Raw genomic sequence first — 20,131 nt, forward strand, 5'->3', positions numbered from 1 at the left:
GGGTTCCTAATTTAGCTGGCCGGCGACTGCCAGAGCATCAGGCAGTCGCCGGCCAGCTAAATTAGGACCCCACCTGGAGCTCCTCCCACCGGACCAGCGCTGACTCGCCGCTGCTCTCCCGCGCCGAAGGTAAGTGGGGAAAAAAAAAAACCATAGCGCAAGCATCGGGGGAATTTTGACAAGTACGAGTACTTGTCAAAATGCCTTGTTTTTACAGGGGTCGGGGAGGAGGGGCGCAAAAAATGCACCTTGCCTGTGTAGGCAAGAATCCTAGCACTGGCCCTGCACACGTCAGCCTGTTCATTTCAATGGGCTGCCACACACATGACAAAGAAGCTCATGCAGCACTTTCAGCTACAAGCTTCCACTGTTTTTTGACCACGCATTTATGCTCGTTACCCGTTTTACCGTTCGTGTTTGGGGAGCCATTATCAAATAATGGCACAACAAGTGTGTTGCACGTTTGTGGTGCGCGTTCAAGAACAGGTACTTAATATAGGTGTAACATGAAACATGGTCAAAACGGTAAACTATCCTTTAGCTCTTACCCGACTCGAACAACTATGGCAACAGTTGCTGTTATCTATATGAGGCCACCCTCATGTCTAATCTACAGTCCAGGAAGAATATTCTAAAATGAAGGAAAGGTTTCCCAAGCTGATGTGTTCTTGGCCATTGAGAAAAAAATGTCAGCATGAATTTTAAAAGTTGACGCGGAAGACGATCATCTGCCTGTCTAGGCCATGAAATGTATTTTTCCGTTGTTGTATTTGGACTTAAACCATCTAGACCGCAAACCATGTTTCATGGGATTTCAATAAGCATCCAGGATGAAATGTTCATGATTCATAAACACACACATGAATTTACTTTACGGCTACCTTTTACTGGATTAAAAGCTATATATCACCTTTATTCCTCGCCTCCTTTTATTAGCTCCCTACAAGCTGATCAGCTGATACAGGCAATAACATTTTCCTTAAAGAATGCCGAGGAAACGTAAAAACCACACTTAGCTCATATGCAGTAGATATTCACTATAAGATACTATTTTTCTCAACTGTGCTACATGTAATGACTTGTAATTAAAAAGTTCTTATATTTTTCCTAACACACCATTTGTAATTTCAGATCAGGCAGATATTTATTATTTGGAAAAGGAATATAAAGTAGGAATATAAAATACAATATAAAGGAAAGGTAGAGGTGAATAAAGCATTTGTAGTTTGGGGCTACATTCATACATTTTGCCTTTTGGGATTCCTGCAGTAGGAATCCCAGATGCGCTGTTTAGATGCGGCCGTCGTCACCTGTTTAAGTTAAAGTGACATTAAACTCGGAAGTTTAATATTAAAAATGCATTCAAGTACCTTAACTATTAACAAAATGTATCTTATCTGTGTATCACTCGGCTGTAGATCCCCAAATCATCTCTGAATTGGTGCTGACACTGTCCTTCCTTCTGGAGGGTGGCTACTTTTGTTCCCCATGGTCCCTGTGTGTGTTGTAAAGTAGCCACCGCTCCAAGCTCACTCCCGTGATGGACTACAAGCTGGACTACATGTTTAGTTAACTAATTTGTATTGAGATTGTAGTCCATCACTAGAGTGAGCAGGGAGCTACTTTACAACACACACAGGGACCATGGGGAACAAAAGTAGCCACCCTCCAGAAGGACAGTGATACACAAATAAGATACATTTTGTTAACAGTTAAGGTACTTGGATACGTTTTTAGGATTAAACTCCTGAGTTTAGTGTCACTTTAAGGTAATTAGCACATGCTAATGGTCAACCAGGTTCCGTAGCCTGGGTGCAGTCATATATTTTTGAAGCGTCTCTTTAAAGTTTTTATAAACTATACCGCTAGTATTAAAATATTACAAGAGACCGAGCTTCAAAGAGAAAAGCAATTACAGAAACAGCATTAAAAATGCCAGGCTCTCGGCACAAGATTCTGCATCAGTTTAAAAAAGTGATTGATGAATGGATAATGCGAGCTGAAGGAAGACTTTCGCAGCAAGCTGTGACCAGTCCCCACACTTCATTAGCTGCCATAATTAGGCCGGTGTTTCAATTTGTCAGGACTAGTAGGGACAATTTTACTGTGAATGCAAACATCAAAAACAGGGTCCCTTAGTCTTCTGAAGGGGTTGATGGGAGTCTTTTTCTTTTCCTTGTCTACGTTAACAAAAAGATTAATTGCAGCTGATGGAAGGCTGCGCTGTGATTGTCACTCTGTCCATGTACATTACACCTCGTATTAAAAGAGAGACAGGCTGACACTATGCCGCTCAATCGAGCAGCAAGACGGCAAGGTGAGCAGCATAAGTTGTGTGATTAATATTCTGATGCTGGGGTTCTAAGTTTGATGGGGTGATTGATTGGATCCCTCCTTCCTCTTTCACATCACAGAACGATTCTTCTTGCTTAGTGGCATCATAATGACAAACATTGGCTGGGCAGGTCAGGTAGAGGAAGCAGTGCACCATATGGCTTCATAGGCAAGGTATCGTAGGATCATGTCTAAGTAGTAGTGTTGTACTGTCTTAGCCTTTGGTAGAAGCAGGTGTATTGCGGTAGTTATATCTTTTTTAGGCTAAGTTAGTAGATGACCATTGCAAGCTTTTAAAATGTGACAAGGCTGACCCTAAAGTAGTATTAAACTTGCAAACATTGTTTTCAATAATGAATCCAGATCAAATATAAATTGTCCAGCAAAGTATTTCTTTAAACTTTTCCTAAAGCACTTGCAGTCATCATGTTTCCAAACAGCTCCAACTCACTCAGCTCCACTTCCCTGAACTTCCTGTCCAGTACAAAATCACAAGGGACAGAACAGATTGCAGCAGCTGTCCATCTACTAGCTTGGAGAAGGGAGGAGCTGTGAGCAGGGACATAGTTTGCCTTGCTGTGTCTGTGTGTCTTTATTAATGTCAAATAATCATGATATCACATTTCATGGCCACATAAGATCACTTTATCAGGCAATGTGACACTTCATCACATTGTCTGCCTGACGAAGGAACCCTATGTTGCTCCAAAACATCCCTAACACTAACCTTAACCTCTAACATTTGGTTACCTTTTCAAATCCATACTAACCTTGTCACTGCACAAACTATCTGCCATCATGTGGTAGGACAGGAACATAAACCACCTGATCTCTGAACTAATAAAAAACAGCTCCAGGTTCCTGCCACTAAAATTATGTCATTTGGCACAGTTGTAATAAGGTAAACCTAATTGTGACAAGTTCTCCTAAAAGTGGATCTGAACTCCAAAAGGGAACATCTAGAAATGTTAAAGTATATCTTAACCCAAGAACAAAAATGTAATGCACAGCTTGTAATGTAATGTAATCTACAGCTTACTGGTCCTTAGATGTGGTGACTGCATTTGTTTTCTTTTTTCAGGTATATACATTTTCTGAAAGTACAGAAAAATACCTTTTGATCCTGAGAAATCCAGTCACCTTGTAATGTCCTGTGCACTGAACTTCTCAAACAATGTAGGGTGGCAATGTGGCTCTTACATAGTTACAATATAAACAATACAATAAAAATAAAGGAAAAGCCTAAAAAAGAAAACTAATGCAGACACCACATCTAAGGACTGGTAACATGCAACAGAATTAATGTTTGTTCAGATACAAGCCTAAACAATAGCCTGAAAAAGTATTGTCTTGAATTCATCCTGAAAAATAGCAGTGCACATCCTGACATGTGACTACACCTACAGCCTCATAGCTGTGTTAGATGATCTCTGGCAATGCTGCCTCTGACTGCTAGTCTCAGGAGATCTGGAGTGCGATTTGGTAAAGTCACTACTGTGCTGTTCTTGCTGGAGAGGAAGCTGTACCTGAGAACCTAAAGTGAACAAATCTCCCTGCTTCTTCTTTATTCATTCTGTAGTTCCTGCACCTCTGCTGCTTCTTGGATATCCCTCCATTCCTAATCAAAAAGCAAAACCATGCTTGCATGGTTTTCTTCCAGCTGTTTTTTCCCCCCACCTTACCCCAAACCATACTGTAAGGTTAAAGGACGTCGGTCCAAATTGATAGAAGTGTCACCAGAAATGGTCATTTATGAGCCTGATGAAGAGACCCTGAAAGTGCTAGTGTGAGTGACAGCATTTGTCAATAAATGGATGTTTGCTGATTTAAACGTTACTTTGGAGTGCTGGTGACATTTCTATCAAGCTTTGCTACTAATGGTGCCACCCGTGATCACTACAAGCACCCAATCGCATTTTATTGGGATATCTGGTAAGGAGTGCAGCAAGATACCTCTTTATTATTCTGTCCAAATTGGTTGCGTGAGTATGTCTCTCTTCATTCCCTCTCCTCGCTGTCTCTCCTCACTCTCTCCTCTCCCTCCCCTGGCTGTCGCTCCACTCTCTCTCCTGTCTGTCTCCCCTCCCACTCCCCAGGCTGTCTCTTTGCGCTCTCTCTCTTTCTCCTGACTGTCTCTCCTCCCTCTCCCCAGGCTGTCTCTCCTCGCTCTCACTCTCCTGTCTGTCTCCCCTCCCACTCCCCAGGCTGTCTCTTTGCGCTCTCTCTCTTTCTCCTGACTGTCTCTCCTCCCTCTCCCTAGGCTGTCTCTCCTAACTCTCTCTCTCCTGGATGTCTCCCCTCCCTCTCTCTTGGCTGTCTCTCCTCACTCTCTCTTCTTGCTCTCTCCTGTATATTCTCCAAAAAAATAATACATTGCGGTGCTGCGTTAGAGTGTTTGGGCTTTGCTTGAAGAAAAGATGGCAACCCCATACCAGACAGGGACTGACAGGTTGTGTGTATTGTATTTTGCAATGTGCTGCAGAATGTATTTAATGCAGTATAAATGAATACAATTAATAAACAGTACTGCGTTAATGCATACTTTTATCCCCAGACATTTTAGAAGCTATTTTTACCATGTCAGAAGTTCCCATGTCCTAATTTCTAGAATTCCCAACAAAGACTCATCCCCCAGACAATGTGCATTTTTTACCGACAGAACAGGTCAATGTGGGGCACATGATCAGAGCTAATAAAACAAAGTAATGGAATAAGGCGGACAATTATATAGGTGGAAATTATATTTTGATTATGCTGAACGTGTTCTCGGAAACTTACCCAAAGGCAGAATCACGCTTTAACAATTTAAAATGAATGACAAAAGTCCAGCAAGGTTTAATTCATTTTTAATGTGAAAACGGAGGAATCACCTGGGGAGGAGGCCTATTTTATTCCAATCATTGCGTAAAAGTAAAATGACCCATAAGGAAGTCTTGATTTTCAGCTAAACAGTTGAGTTGTAATGATCCCCACACACTGCTCTCGCACATCAATTATGATAATCATAATCACGGTCATTAAGCTGAACGTTCATTATTATGGGGATGCTGGTGACAGCAGATTCAATCACCGGGCGCAATGGGCAGGCAGTCACGGGCCCACCCAAGTTTTCCTGCATACAGCGTTGTGCTACATTAAATCTATGATGTGTTCCACATCCCACTCTATTCCAGATGGTAAAGGTCAACTTTATGTTCTGTGCAATATGCTTAGGCTCTCGAAATGAAATCTTTGGAGCCCTGGATATTTGTATGCATTGTGTATCGTAAAATAAACCTTGTATACAGCCTACAAACTCATGCATATAATTAAATGGAACTGGGTCCTTCAAACTCACTTCATGACAGAGGAAAGGCTAAACTACAACTTTCAAAACTTCAGTCAAGCATATTTACAGTAAAGCTGGAGTTCGAGATAAGTAAATGTTGTCTATATACAAAAGGTGTGTGTATTCTTACTTCAATTTCGATGTACTTTGTGTACATCTTCCAGATCTGTGCAGTAATCCAGTGTAAAACTTTACGTCTGGAGCTTCCTGTAATAAAGACCGGTCACTGCTGCTTTCTCTCTTTGTGCGGGATGATTGGTCTTGTCTCCGCCCCTTCCCATAGTTTTCTACAGGCAGTCTGCAGTCTGGGCCCCTCCCACACCTCTGCACAGTCTTTGTACAGCAGAGTGATGATTTCACTGCTACTTTTCCAAGGTAATTTCTGGATTTACAAAGGCATTCAGTGCACAAAAATAGATGTACAGTACATCCTTTGTGGCGATTAATACAGAAATACAGTATATATATATACAATAATTTTGGGGCGGGGAATGGTGTCGATTTGTAATACTTAGGACCCTGAGATTATATGTTTTAATAAGAAGTCCACTTTTCTTTAAACCGGGCTGTAAAAAAGAACATACTGTATGACAGTACCAACACTCAAAACAGAAGAAGACCACAGTGTTCGTCAGCTGACCCGGGGTCTACATTAAAGCATATACACTGAGTGGCCAGATTATTATGACCACTCCATCAATACTTCGTTGGGCCACGAGATGACTCCACGAGATGACTTGGTTGGGCCGCCTCGTGACTCCACGAGATGTTTAAAGGTGATGCGAGGAATCTGACACTGCACTATTGCCCTTCTGTTGTCTTGTACCAGTCTTGACACACTCTGTTCTTCCCTAACATTGACTACTCGCTGATGGCCACAATTCGCACGTTCAGACCCAGATTTTCAGTCTTTAAACACTTTAACAACAGCTGATCTTGAACATTTAACGAATTCTGCTGTTTTGCTGATACTCGCTCCATGGCTTGAGCGCCAACAATCATTCCACGTTCAAAGGCTGTTAAATCGCGTTGTTTACCCATATCTTCAGAAAAAATCACTTCTACTGTCATGGTAAAGAACCTGCTTCTCTATTTATAATGGTCTGGCCCTCTAGCAACTTTAGCGCGAAATTATAGCTAATTATAGCTAATTTGCCTACAAACGTCAGGTGGTCATAATAAACTGGCCACTCAGTGTATATTAGATGGGGAAAGTGACGGGGGACAGTTGGGCTTAGGTACAGTAACACTACAGTTATCCTATTTTATTTGTCTTGGTGGGATGGATAAATAATCCCTAGGCTTAGGTTATGTCAGCAGCACTGGAAGCAGCTTAGAGGAGCATTTTCTTTAAGGTAGATATTTCAGCACATTTCAAAAAGGCTCACGGTTTTCAAATGAAGGTTTGAATGCAGCAACATTTTTTGTAGGAGGATGCTTATCACTGCACTGTGTGTAAAACACATTCAAACTGCTGCATACAAGAGTTTGGGCAGATACCTGCATTGTAACATTGCCTACAATGGTAAAGAGCAGTGCTTCTGGTTTTATGCAAGTGCAGCATTCTACTAGCTTCTGAGTTGCTGATTCCAACAGTAGGACACATCTGGCAGTGTACATATTGCATTAATCTGAGCAGAGTTGGAAGCTCAGCCTTCCTCACTGGTAACTTAGCTTTCAAATTGTGAGATGTCTGTTACAAAGAGGAGAGTATTGGGAAAGTAAGGGGGTGAGGAACCAAGTGTTCCAGATAAGGATCCTACTAGACATATCTATTGACTATTGTATATTATCATGATGTTAAAGACGAGATGTAGACATCTCCTCATATCATGGCACCCAGTGCAAACACCCAAGAGACATGTTGCGAATGCCAACTATAGGCCTCGGCACTCCTACAAAATTGCCATCAAGAGGTAACACTTTTGTATTTTTGCCATATGAGGTCCACATTTTCAGTATAATCACCCTTGTCTTGTATAGTCATTCAGAACACTTTACAATTGTACTTTATGTCTTTTTAAATGGTAGGATTTCTCCTCCACCCTGATAGAGATCATTTGAGGGGGTGGAAGGGACTGAGCAAGGCTTTTACATAATTTCCTTAAGCGCCTGCAGATATGGCAATATGCTGCCAATATAAAGGGCTGTGGGCAGAGCTAGGCATGACTGTTTACTGATAGGGCTATCAACAGTGCCAACAACTAAAGATGGCCATACACTGGTAGATTTTCATACAATGTTTTATACAGTGTGGTTAGAACATTTGATAATGACATCAGAGACTTGTAGAAATTCTATTTGCTTTTAACATTCAACTTTGGAATGAATGTAGTTTCCAAAAAAACTCCACACTTTCATTTGTTTGAGCAACAAAACACCTAGGCGTTTTGCTGCTCAAAAATAAGCGACAAAGCTCTTAACACAAGAAATCTCATTCATTACAGTCGCCCCTGTTCACACCTGAGCATTTTGTCGCAAACTGTACAACGCCAAATGCTGGAAAAAGTACATAAGCTTCTTTTTGGCAGATTACAGAGTGTTGTCCCCATAGACTTCAATGGAAACACCTCGAAACACATGACACAAGTGTTTTGCACATTTCTGTGCGTGTTTTTGCACGTGTTTGTCCATGGACCGCAGTATCAATCTGGCAGTTAAAACACATGCATTCATCTAATGCAAAAAAGGCACTAAACGCGCTAGATGAAGACTAATATGCGCAAAAAACGCTGACACATAGGTGGAAGTGAATGCAGCCTTATAGATTTACCAATGTTCTAGTTGTATAAATAAAGCATAAAAGATCAGCACACATAACTTGCAATGCAATAACTTGCTACAATGTGCTTCTGACACATTAATGACTCATTATTGGCATAAATAGTGTACATATAAAATATTATTCTTGAAACATAATTACACTAAATACCAAAATAAGATTTATAAGAAAAAATTTGATTTTTTTGGACAGCGTGTAAATACTTAAACTCACGTGCAGCAGCAAAGCCGAGGGGAGGATTTGCTGTTCCCTCCAATGGCTGCAGAGAAAATGATTTCATGGAGAGTACGAAAAATCCTATTTTGTTCTATTTCTTTCATTGGAGGACACAGATCATCACATACTGGGATGTCCCAAAGCAGTGTCAGAGCAGTCCAAAAATAAAACAGAAAACCATGCTGTCTCAAAAAAGAAAATGATACAGCTCCATCAGACTGTTGCCTGTAAAACTTTATGTCCAAAACTGAAATCAGCTGATGCTGCAGATACAGTGTGTAAAATATGGTGAGCTTATGAACTGATGGCCAAGTGGCTGCCTTATAAATCGGAGAAATTGATCCTTAATGGCGAAAAGCCATTAATGGAGCACTTAATGTTTTCCTAAAATGCACTGTAACCAGAAACAGTGGTTCCCAGTGGTTGATAGCAATGCTTGGAGAATAGTTTGCCAGATCCAGTGTGAGCATGGGCCCTCTACAACCACAAACAGGGAATCTGATCTACGGAACCTAGAAATGGCATTCAAATATACCCTAACCATCCTGACTACAGCCAAAGAATGCAAGGCAAACCTCCCTGGGGTGGACCAACTTGGGACAAAGTGATGATGGCACAATGTCTTCATTTAAGCAGAAAGCTGATACCACTTGAGGCAAAGAGTCTTGGACGTAAGATGTCCTTATCCTTATGAAAGACCAAAAATGGAGACTTGAGTGGCAATGCCGCCAGCTCAGAGACTCATCTGGAAATGTACATTTCTGAGACAGAGTTACAAAAGGAAACTCCCTAATATCTTCTAAAGGTGATTTTGTAAAACTGACAATACCAGATTTAAGTCCCCATAGTAACAATGGTGGCCTGACTGGAAGGGCAAGGTGTATAACGCCCTGAATAGGCGCGATCAAGTGGCAGCTATGCTGGAGGATGCTGAAACGGGACCCCCAAAACTGACACCTGACCCTTATTTGTGCTTAAGGCCAACTGATCTACCCCACACTGGAGAAAAGCCAGGAGATAACCAATAAGGAAGGAGCAAGGATGTACTCCTAGGCACTCACACCATGCAAAATAAAGTTTTCCATGTATGAAAATAAATCTAGCGAGACATGGGCTTGTGACCCCTAAACATGGTGTGGATGAAGTTGTCCAATAGCCCTCTCTCCTTCAGAACATGGCTTTAAATAGACAGCAGCTGTAAAGCAAGGTACTAAATGGGCCCTTGAGACAACATCTCTTCTCAAAGCAGACGTGAAAGACAGTCCAGACAAGCAAGATCCATGTACGATAACTTCCTGGACCAATCCAAAGCCACCAGGAACCCCATCCAATAAAGTAAACGTGGCAAAAGTTTTAATGGTAAATGTCAGAGTGTAGCAATGCTACCAATGCGTCCACCACATCTACCTAGGGACCTTTACCCTTTCTACAAACCTGCCCACCTTTCATTGAAAGTTTGATGCCAGAAGATCATCATCTGGTGTTCCCAATCATAGACAGATTTGTTGGAAGGCCTCTGGATAAAAGGCCCGCTCTCCCTGATCCAGACCATTTCAACTGAGACAGTCCACTTGCCAGTTTTTTTTACCCCTCTTATAAATACCGTAGACACAGCTGGCACGTGACTCTCTGGCCAGTTCAGGATGTTAGACAGTTGCATCACTGCCACTGTGCACTTGATCCTCCCCTGATGATATCTGACTGCACTCTCACATGTGTACCTCAAGAGAAGCACAGCCCATTTAATCACCTGAGGTTCCAGCACATTGGTGGGGAAGAGGGACCACTCCTGGCTGCATGAACCCAGAATGGACTCCTACCCAGTCACACGTCCCATGTTAGAGGAGAAGAGAAGAAATTACATCAGCCAAAATAAGGATGCAGTTGTCTGAAAAGTTACTCGGATCTTCCTGTCCAGAGAACACATGTTCCACTGCAACATGCTCTTGTGCTGCAACTTCCTGGTGTGGTGCAAACCGGAAGTTCTAGTTTCCACAGCTTTTTAGACAGGAGGAACACCTGGGCCTGGTTGGTGTCCAAGATCAGCCCCATGTACTTCAGGCAGAGTGATAGAAAAAGGTACATGTGTGTCAGGCAAATCTTTAATCTGAAATGCATCACCGACCGATCATCGTGCACACCAAACTCCTTCTCCTAATCATAACTAAAACCTTCTCCTGAAGCTCAGTTGATGTGGACACTTCATTGTTGCTCCCCAAGAAGGCCAAGCCTTGCATCTGACTCCTCATTAGGTGCCAAGACTGCACCTGCTGCCTGGCAAGACTCCTCCTTGAACTCCTCGTGGGCACAGGGGAGGGAGAAGGGCGTGTCTTACAAAATGCCCACTGAACACAATTTGAAAAAAATCACATTTCTCCCCTCTCCAAACCCCCAGAAGGACATTGTGACAGACCACGTACCTGGCCGGTTATATGTGCCCCAGGTAAAAAAAAAAACCCACAAGCGGCTCATAATGCAGTGAAAGGGGTGGTTGTAGTTGAACCCACATAGAGCACAAAAGTGCATGCGCTTGATGGCTGGAATTGTGGAGACTACCAGGGCACTATTTAGGGGCTGCATAGGCTTTTAAACCACAAAAAAAGAAATCACATTAGATCATAGAAACAAAATAAAACCCCGATATTGCTCACACTGAAACAGTACACACTAAAAAACAACCAACAAATTATTATCTACTAGGTACAACACTGCACAGGGAATAAACATATAGAAAGGTTATCTTTTACCTTCTTTGCCACCCATTTGGCTGGCTCCTCACCACGAAAATGTTGACTGCCATATGGGATCCTCTTGTATTCAGTCGATGTGTGAATTAATGGTTCATAGGGTTTATTTTTATGTAGGCTGGCAAATGGAGAAAATCTGGAAGCAATATAAAATTAATTAATGAATAAATGAACAAACAGGATCTCTACATGACCAATACATCTGAATGGATAAAGTTAGGGCTAGTGTACACAAGCATTTGATATGATTTTATCATGTACACTATAAGGCCAAAAGTATAAGGACAAGCCTCCAAATGATTGAATTTGGTTACTTCCATTGAAAGATACTGTTAATGCTACCATATACAAAGACATTTTAGACAAGTGTGCGCTTCCTACCTTGTGACAACACTTCAGTGAAAGCCCTTTTCTGTTCCAGTGCGACTGTGTCCCTGTGCACAAAGCCAGCTCCATAAAGACATGTTTTTTGAGTTGTTGTAGAGGAATTCAAGTGGCCTGCGTGTACTCTTACCCTGATGTACACATTTGGAATGAGCTGAAACACTGATAGTGAGACCCATATATTTTTCATTCAACATCAGTACCTGATCTTCCCACAGACACAATCCAAAATCTTGTGAAAATTTCACCAGATGGGTGGAGGCTGCAAGGGGGCCAACTCCACAATAATTCCCATGGTTTTGGAATGTGATGTCCAACAAGCTCATATACATGAGCATATAGTATATTTACCATTCATGCACATTTACTTGTATTTAGGGATAAAAGCACTGCACAAACTAATCTCAAACTGTGCTCCGCTGGTGGCACCAGGCTATAGTCTGTTGCAGAGATTTGAAACAGAGTGCCGCTGCTATTTTTGGGCGAGGTGTTGAAGACAGTGGACACCATTGGGGATCTCATAAATACCATGAACGCAGAGGAGGAAGCCATCGTCATATTCTTTCTGATGACTTTAATATGACGTTCCCCTACGGCATAATCTTTTAAACGGGTCCAGCAAGTTGAAGCTGTACTCCAAGCAGGTATAAAAAACACTCCAATTAATCCAGTTATGTACTTAATAAAACATGTTTTCACTTATTTTTACACAGAACTAGAATAAGTACATTTAATTTTGCTATATACTAGCATCATGAAACCTCTCTGAGCCAGTCAGGTCTCTACTTTCTTTAATTGTGTTGTCAGACTAAAAAGTCTGATCATGCTCACCAAAGGAGAGTGCAGTGCTGACCACATCACAATGCTGTTTTTTTCCAAATTGGCAAAATGGTTAGTCCCAAGAAAATTGCGGTCATCAACTGGACTATACTGTTTGGAAGTGGAGCCTGGATCACAAAACTGGCTGAACATAATTACAAATCCCTCTGCAGGTAAAACAGTTGCATTTCGTCTGTGCATCTGTTTACCAGAAGTTCAGCTTCAAATGTATGCTACTAAGTGCTAATAAGCAAAAGCTCATATTTACTTTAATGAGACAGTGTCCCGTTTCCCTGTCAGGGCAGAGGGACACATTCTCCTGACATACTGATAGCAAACCAGCCCACCCTGCAAGGTATACTCACCCATCTATGCTCCTGTTTGCCTTCCCTCTGCTCCACCCTGGGCAAGCCTTGGTGTCAGACATAGTCAGAGTTTACCAAAGTTGATGATATTACTACTGTAATCATTACAAACTTTACAATTGACTATAGTACAGGTTTTTTTTCCTTACGTGTGTGTGCAGGATCATCACGTCTAAATTACTGTGAATAGTGTAAAATATATATATATAAATTCCACAATTAAACCTAGTTAATTTAGCTTTAAATTATACAACAGCGCGGAAGCATGTAAACCCTCGCGGGATCGGCAGCTCTCATACAAGACAGATTACGGTACTTGCAATGCTAATTTGCACATGGGATGGACATCAGTGAAAAAAATTAATGTGGCCCCAATGTCCCTGAGTATACAGAAGAGCTGCTGTGAGCCGGCTGCCGCACTTACAATTTTTATCACTTCTCAATTGCATTTTAATAGTACATTTTTCTTGTGTGTCGACATGAAAGAAAATTTGCCATCTCTCGGGATGTTATGGCTGAAGAGCTGTGGCAGGCAACGGAGGAATCAAGCTTAAACATTGACGTTATGGGTAGCTAAATTACATTGTATGGCAAGGGGAAGACTGCGTCTGGGCTTATCATATCCTTTTGTGCAGCATTCCAAAAGATACACTTAACAGAAAACATATTTACTTATTTTTGTACACTAAGGTGTAGCAGCTGCAGTATGAGAACAAGTGCCTATGAATAAAAAAGTTTGAAAAAAACCCTAGTTCCCAAAAAGTTGGGACGCTGTGTAAAATCTACAGAATGCATTGATTTGAAAATCTCATACATGTTATTCATAGTATAAAACATATCAAATGTTTAAACTGAGAAAATGGACCATTTTAAGAAAAAAATAAGGTAATTTGATAGCGGCAACACATGTAAAAAACGCTGGGACAGGGCCATGTTTACCACGGTGTAGTATCCCCTCTTCTTTGAACAACACTCTGTAAACTTCTAGGAACTCAGGAGACCAATTGCTGGAGTTTTAGGAGAGGAATGCTGTCCCATTCTTGCCTGATCTAGGGCTCTAACTGCTCAACAGCCCTGGGTCTTCTTTGTCATATTTTTTTAGTTCAAGATGTGCCAAATATTTTCAATTGGTGAAAAGTCTGAACTGCAGGCAGGCCACTTAAGCACCCAGACTCTTCTACTACGAAGCCATGCTGTTGTCATAGATGCAGTATGTGGTTAAGCATTGTGCAGCTGAAATATGTGAGGCCTTCACTGAAAAAACATTGTCTGGATGGGAGCATATGCTGCTCTAAAACCTGAATATATCTTTCAGCATTGATGGTGCCTTTCCAGATGTGCAAGCTGCCCACTTCATACACACTAATCCCCCCCATACCATCAGAGATGCAGGCTTTTGAACTAAGCACTGATAACAAGCCGGATTGTCCCTCTCCTCTTTAGTCCGGAGGACGTGGCATCTATGGTTGCCAAAAAGAATGTCAAATTTCGATTTGTCTGACCACAGAACAGTTTTCCACTTTGCAACGGACCATTTGAGATGAGTTTTGGCCCAAAGAAGATGGCAGCTTTTCTGGATCATGTTCAGATATGGCTTCTTCTTTGCATGATAGACCATTAACTGGCATTTTTGGATGGCACAGCGAACTTTTTCAGTCAGTGATTTTTGGAAGTATTCCTGAGCCCATGCAGTGATGTCCATCACAGAATCATGCCTGCTTTTAATGCAGTGCCGTCTGAGGGCCCAAAGACCACGGGCATCCAATATTGAGTTTCGGCCTTGTCCTTTGCACACAGAGATATCTGCAGATTCTGAGAATCTTTTGATGATATTATGTACTGTGGATGAGGATATATTTAAAGTCTTCGCAATTTTGCATTGAGGAACATTATTCTGAAATTGTTCAACAATTTTTAGACGCAGCTATTTACAGATTGTTGAACCTCCGCCCATCTTTACGTCTGAGGCACTCTGACTCTCTAAGGTGCTCTTTTTTATACCCAATCATGTTACTGACCTGTTGCAAATTAAACTAATTAGTTGCAAAATGTTCTTCCAGCTCTTCCTTGTTAGTACCACTTACTTTGCCAGCTTTTTGTTGCCCTGTCCCAACTTTTTTGAGACGTGTTGCTGCCGTCAATTTCAAAATTACCTTATTTCTTACTGAAAAGGGTAAATTTTCTCAATTTAAACATGATATGTTTTCTATGTAGATTTTACACTGCGTCTCAACTTTTTTGTAATTGGGGTTGTGTATATATATATATATGTATATATATATATATATACACACATACACATGTGAAAAGTAAACGATAATTGATTTTTTCAACATATTTGAACCAGCAAACAATAGTTCTTGCCCATGGCTGTAAGTGCATTCCTGGCTGCTATAGCACTCCTTCAGCCGACTTCATATAGAAATGGTCACTGCTACACCCTGACACCCCACTGCCATGTATTCGAAACCCAGCTGCCCATCCTGCGTACCTGGGATAGCCATGGTGGGTGCAGGTGAATGGAGACCAATTCACCAGCTGATTTCTGTTATTTATTTGCTTAAGAACATTCAAACAGAACAGAAAATAGCCTAAGGACATTACATTTTGCCCCATTCTCACTACTTCTGGTTATTTCACACAGAAGTAGTTTTGCTGGAGGAATAGCTATGCAAAGTTTTAATAAACAGGCCCCTATGTGTGGTACACTTAGGCTGGGTTCACACCTGGGCGTACGGAATATGCGCGTTTGCCGCGATTTGCGGTAAAAGAAACGTGCGACGAATGCGCGTTTCCGAGGGCTATTCGGCTGTACTTCTTTGGGCGTAGGGCGTTTTTCAGCGCGTTCCTACGCGCTGTAAAACGCCCAGGTGGGAACCATGCCCATAGGCAATTATTGTTTTTCACATGTTGAGCGTTTTACAGCGCGTAGGAACGCTCTGTAAAATGCCCAGGTGTGAACCAGGCCTTAGGGGTTACATCTACGTTAACGCTCAGCTAACTGCTGTGTATGTTTTACATATAATATATCACCAAATTAATTTATCATTCTATAAGAGAGAACTGAATTGATCGTTCTCTGAAAGGAAAAATTATGACCTCTTTTTAACAAAATGAGAGGTGAAGAACACTTAGAACTTCTTAATTATACAAAGTCTTAATATCTCCATCCCAAGTGTTATAACGAACCATAACATCATTAGAAAAATTAAGCTGGGAAAATGAAGGCAACGCTTTGTAAATATCCAGTGGAAATTGGCTAAAAAGGCAGCGTAATGCAGGATCAAAAGAGGGGAATGATCCTTAACAGTGCCCTAGGGCACCCACTTTCACAGTATTATATCCACAACGACTTACGGCTTGTATGGAGAATTTTCTATTAAATGGGGTTAGATCATTTGCCATTTTAACTTAAAAGCGCTCTTTTGATTATGAAATTTTCTACAGCGAAATTAAAATGACTGCTAAAGCCATAAGAAACAGTTACGGTGGAGTGATAATCTAGCTGTAAAGCCCAACAGAACTTTCAGTTAAATCAGCTAAATACATTCCAGGTGAATCAATACAAATGGTGCACAAAGTCTTAAGGTGCCCATACACTGCTCGATTCTCGTACGAGAATCGGGCGAAATCTCGCGATCGTACAAGAATCGAGCAATGTGAACTAAGACGTGCGACCGCTTCTACTGTACGGTCGCACGTCTTTTGTCGAGCCAACATGTTCGAAAACCCGCCTGCTCGCCCGATAGCTGCGGAACGGGCCAGTGTGCGCATGCGCACACTGCCCGTTCTGCATTGCCGTCATCGTTTTTCGATGATCGCAAGTACGATCTGCCCGTCCAAGGTGGGCAGATCGTACGGGCTTTCAAGAAGCATACGACCATTGCAAGACAAAAGTCTTGCGATGGTCGTAAGGTGTATGGGCACCTTTACAGTTTGATTTTTTTTTTTTTAGAACACAGCTGCAGCCTGAGTAGAAAGTCTGTCCCCTGCCAGCATGCTGCAGAGAAGGACCCATGCTCTCTGTGTGGAAGCAGTGCTCTCTCTGTGGAGGTGCAGCCCTCTCCCCCACTGAGTCAATCAGCAGGGATAATGAGCTTTGGAGATCACTATTTATACTTATTATAATCACTTTTGGGGTTTACTTTTTTTTTTTTCAAATAGCATAGGGAAAGGTTGGAACTCCTGACAGCTGTTTCATTGGGAAGAATTCCCTTCACTTCCTGTCCCAGAGACATAACTGAAAGTAAGAGGAAATCTCTCCAAGGTGCAGGGTAATCCTCTCTTAGATAGCTGTCATTGGAATAGGTTCCCCATTAGAAGATTCCTGTCACCAGGCAAATAAAAAGGCTGAACATAGATATACTGTAAATGTAGAGTTAAGATTTGCTTTAATGCTACAAAGAAAGCAGAGACTTCCTGAAGCACTCCATATCAGCTTTGTTTTCTACTCCCAAGTTTAGTCCCCTTAACCAGTGGCTTTACTTCTGATTGGTTCACTTATCTGTATAAATGGATGGTCTTCTTTGAATTCCAGATATACCACAGAGGCAAAGACACTGGTTCACCAACCAAGATTGAAAGACGGTTTTAGCTGGGTTATACTTACTACACTATATGGCCAAAATTGGACACCCCTCCAAAACAATGAGTTCTGGTACACAAAGCCAGGTCAATAAAAACAGTGGCCTGCAGAGAACCCTGACCTTAACCCTACTGAACACATTTGGGATGAATTGGAACACCATTTGTGAGCCAGGTCTTCTTGACCAACATCAGTACCTGAATTCACAAATGCTCTTTTGGCTGAATGGGCAGAGATTCCTACAGGCACACTTCAAAACCTTGTGGGCTTTCTCAGAAGAAAAGCTCATATACAAGTAGGTGCGATGGTTCCATGTCTACAATAGTTTGGTCATTTAGTGTATATTTGTTAGTCATTCTATTACCCAATGAACAGTTTACCTGTGGAGGTCCTGGAGCCTACATTAATTATTTGCTACACTTAGAACCTTTCTATTTTTATTTTTTTTACAATAACAGTTCCTGATTTTCTGTAAAAAAAATAAAAATCCACTTACATGTCATCCTGAAAGCCCTTTGTCCACTCCTGCCATTTTATCACCTTTCGGGCTTCTTCCACAGAAGTGAATGATGTGGCCACTCTCAGGGTTGGCTCCAGTGGTCTGTAACGCTGCTGCAGTACTTCACCAACATCACGGAATGGCCCCTGATGGGTACGATATTGTATTAACATTTTATTGTAAACAATACTCCATTGTATTGCACAAAGCAGTATAATATGACCTGTATTAGGTGTTTACCCCTTGGGTGATGACACCACACCCCTAATATATGAAAAGTGATTGTTTACACCAATCACTGAACAATCATTATTGCACAAAGCAGTGCAGCAACATTTCTTCGCCAGTCAAGACTGGTTCTCCCTAAAGCAAAAGTGCACTTATAAAGCATTTTTTGGGGTTTTTACAGTTACAGTTGTGCCCTTTAATAAGCCATTCTGGGAAACAAGTCAGATTGGTTGGTAAAGTATGTGTATATATTATACAGTACAATTACTAAAAAGTGAAGAGGTACATAGAAAGTTGCAGAGCTCAGGCTCCAAATCAGGATCTCTCAACCAGGAGCTATGTGAGCGGTCCCCAAGGGTTCTGCAGATTCATATTTACCCAACGGTGGCTTTAGTGTTCCCCCTGCTGGCTATCATTTTGGAGGATTCATGTACTGATGGTGCCTTTAATTTCTACAGTGTGTATCACCATGGCGGACTGATATCTTCCCAACTGTACCCTTTGAGAGACCTCCAGTCCCTCAGGTAAATAAGATATGATGGATACGGAAAGCAGTGATACCACTGCAAAGTAGTTTTACCACTAAATACCAATGAGAGCAGGGGTTGTGGAATTTTTTTTAAAAACTACTTGTCCAAGGGCTAAAGCGGGGGCCGAATCTACTTGTCCTTCATGACAATCTATTTGTACCAATACAAAAAAATAGTTTTAATCAAAACTAGGGATGCACCAATACCGTTTTTTTGGGTATCGAGTACCGATATTTTGCTTTCGATGCTAGCCGATACCAAATACCAATACCGGTGCTTCCTCTGGCATGGAGCAGGCTTCCCGGGTAATCAGGAAGCCGAGCAGCGGGTAATGACATGCCGTCCTGCTTCTTGATTGCAAGGGAAGCCAGCTCCATGTTGTTTGGACTGCTTGATTGTGATTGGCTGGGAAACCGGCTTCCCAGCCAATCAGCATCGAGCCGGCTTCCAAGCCAATCAGGAAGCTGGGTGGTGAGTAATGACCTGATTGACCGGGAAGTGGCTCCATGCTGATTGGCTGCGAAGCCGGCTTTCCAGCCAATAAGCAAGGAGCCAGCTTCCCAGCTAATCAGGTCATTACTCACCACCCAGCTTCCTGATTGGCTAGGAGGCAGGTCATTACTTCCCGCGCGGCTTCCTGATTGCACGGCAAGCTGGCTCCATGTTCCCCTACGGCACTGCCGGTCAGAGGAAATTTTCCTCTGGACGTAAGTCCCAGTATCGGGGCATCTGGGGGAGTACAAGTACTCGCCCAAATACTCGGTATCGGCACTGATACCAATATTGGTGCATCCCTAATCAAAACGTATTTGACTGTGCTAAATAGCGCTTCTCACTGGTCAGCGTGGTCACATGACCAATGAGTGCTTGCAATTTGTGAGTGAAATTCAAAATGCAGAGGGCAGGACTGCGCTGGACAGCAGTACGGTGAACAGATAGTACACCCGTATGGGTGGAGGAGAGGGACTGTTCGCAGAAAGTTAAGTATAGCCGGGGGGAGGAATTGGGAGAGACAGGGACAGCTTTTATTGGGTAATTCCATTTTCCCATATTACCTGGGAAAGTGAACTTACCCTTTAATGCACATTGAGAGCTCTGCTGTCTGGCTACCACAGTGGAATGGCAGCAGCACTCAACGCACACGCACAATGTCCTACGCGTGCATTTCTTTGCATGCAGATGGCGGGGGCAGCGGGGTTGGTTTTATTTTTTATATATTATTGTTTACATTATCACTTTTATTTTTACATTTTTTATATATTTTATTAATTCTTACTTTTGATTCATTTTTAATTCCCCCCCCCCCCCCCCCCC

The 20,131-nt window shown here is 42.0% G+C and overlaps 1 protein-coding gene across 1 annotated transcript in view; it reads right to left on the bottom strand.

The window, feature by feature from the left end:
* Nucleotides 1-20,131, bottom strand: part of SPATA17 (spermatogenesis associated 17) — a 124,438-nt gene that overhangs the window by 15,393 nt on the left and 88,914 nt on the right. Inside the window, exons 8-9 of the mRNA XM_018567105.1 lie at nt 18,057-18,205; nt 11,408-11,543 (exon numbers count right to left, since the gene is read on the bottom strand). Coding sequence (XP_018422607.1) covers nt 11,408-11,543; nt 18,057-18,205 — 285 coding nt within the window. The remainder of the gene's footprint in view (nt 1-11,407; nt 11,544-18,056; nt 18,206-20,131) is intronic.

The sequence above is a fragment of the Nanorana parkeri genome, unplaced genomic scaffold (genome assembly GCF_000935625.1).
Source record: "Nanorana parkeri isolate BGI_ZX_2015 unplaced genomic scaffold, ASM93562v1 scaffold1006, whole genome shotgun sequence".
NCBI lineage: Eukaryota > Metazoa > Chordata > Amphibia > Anura > Dicroglossidae > Nanorana > Nanorana parkeri.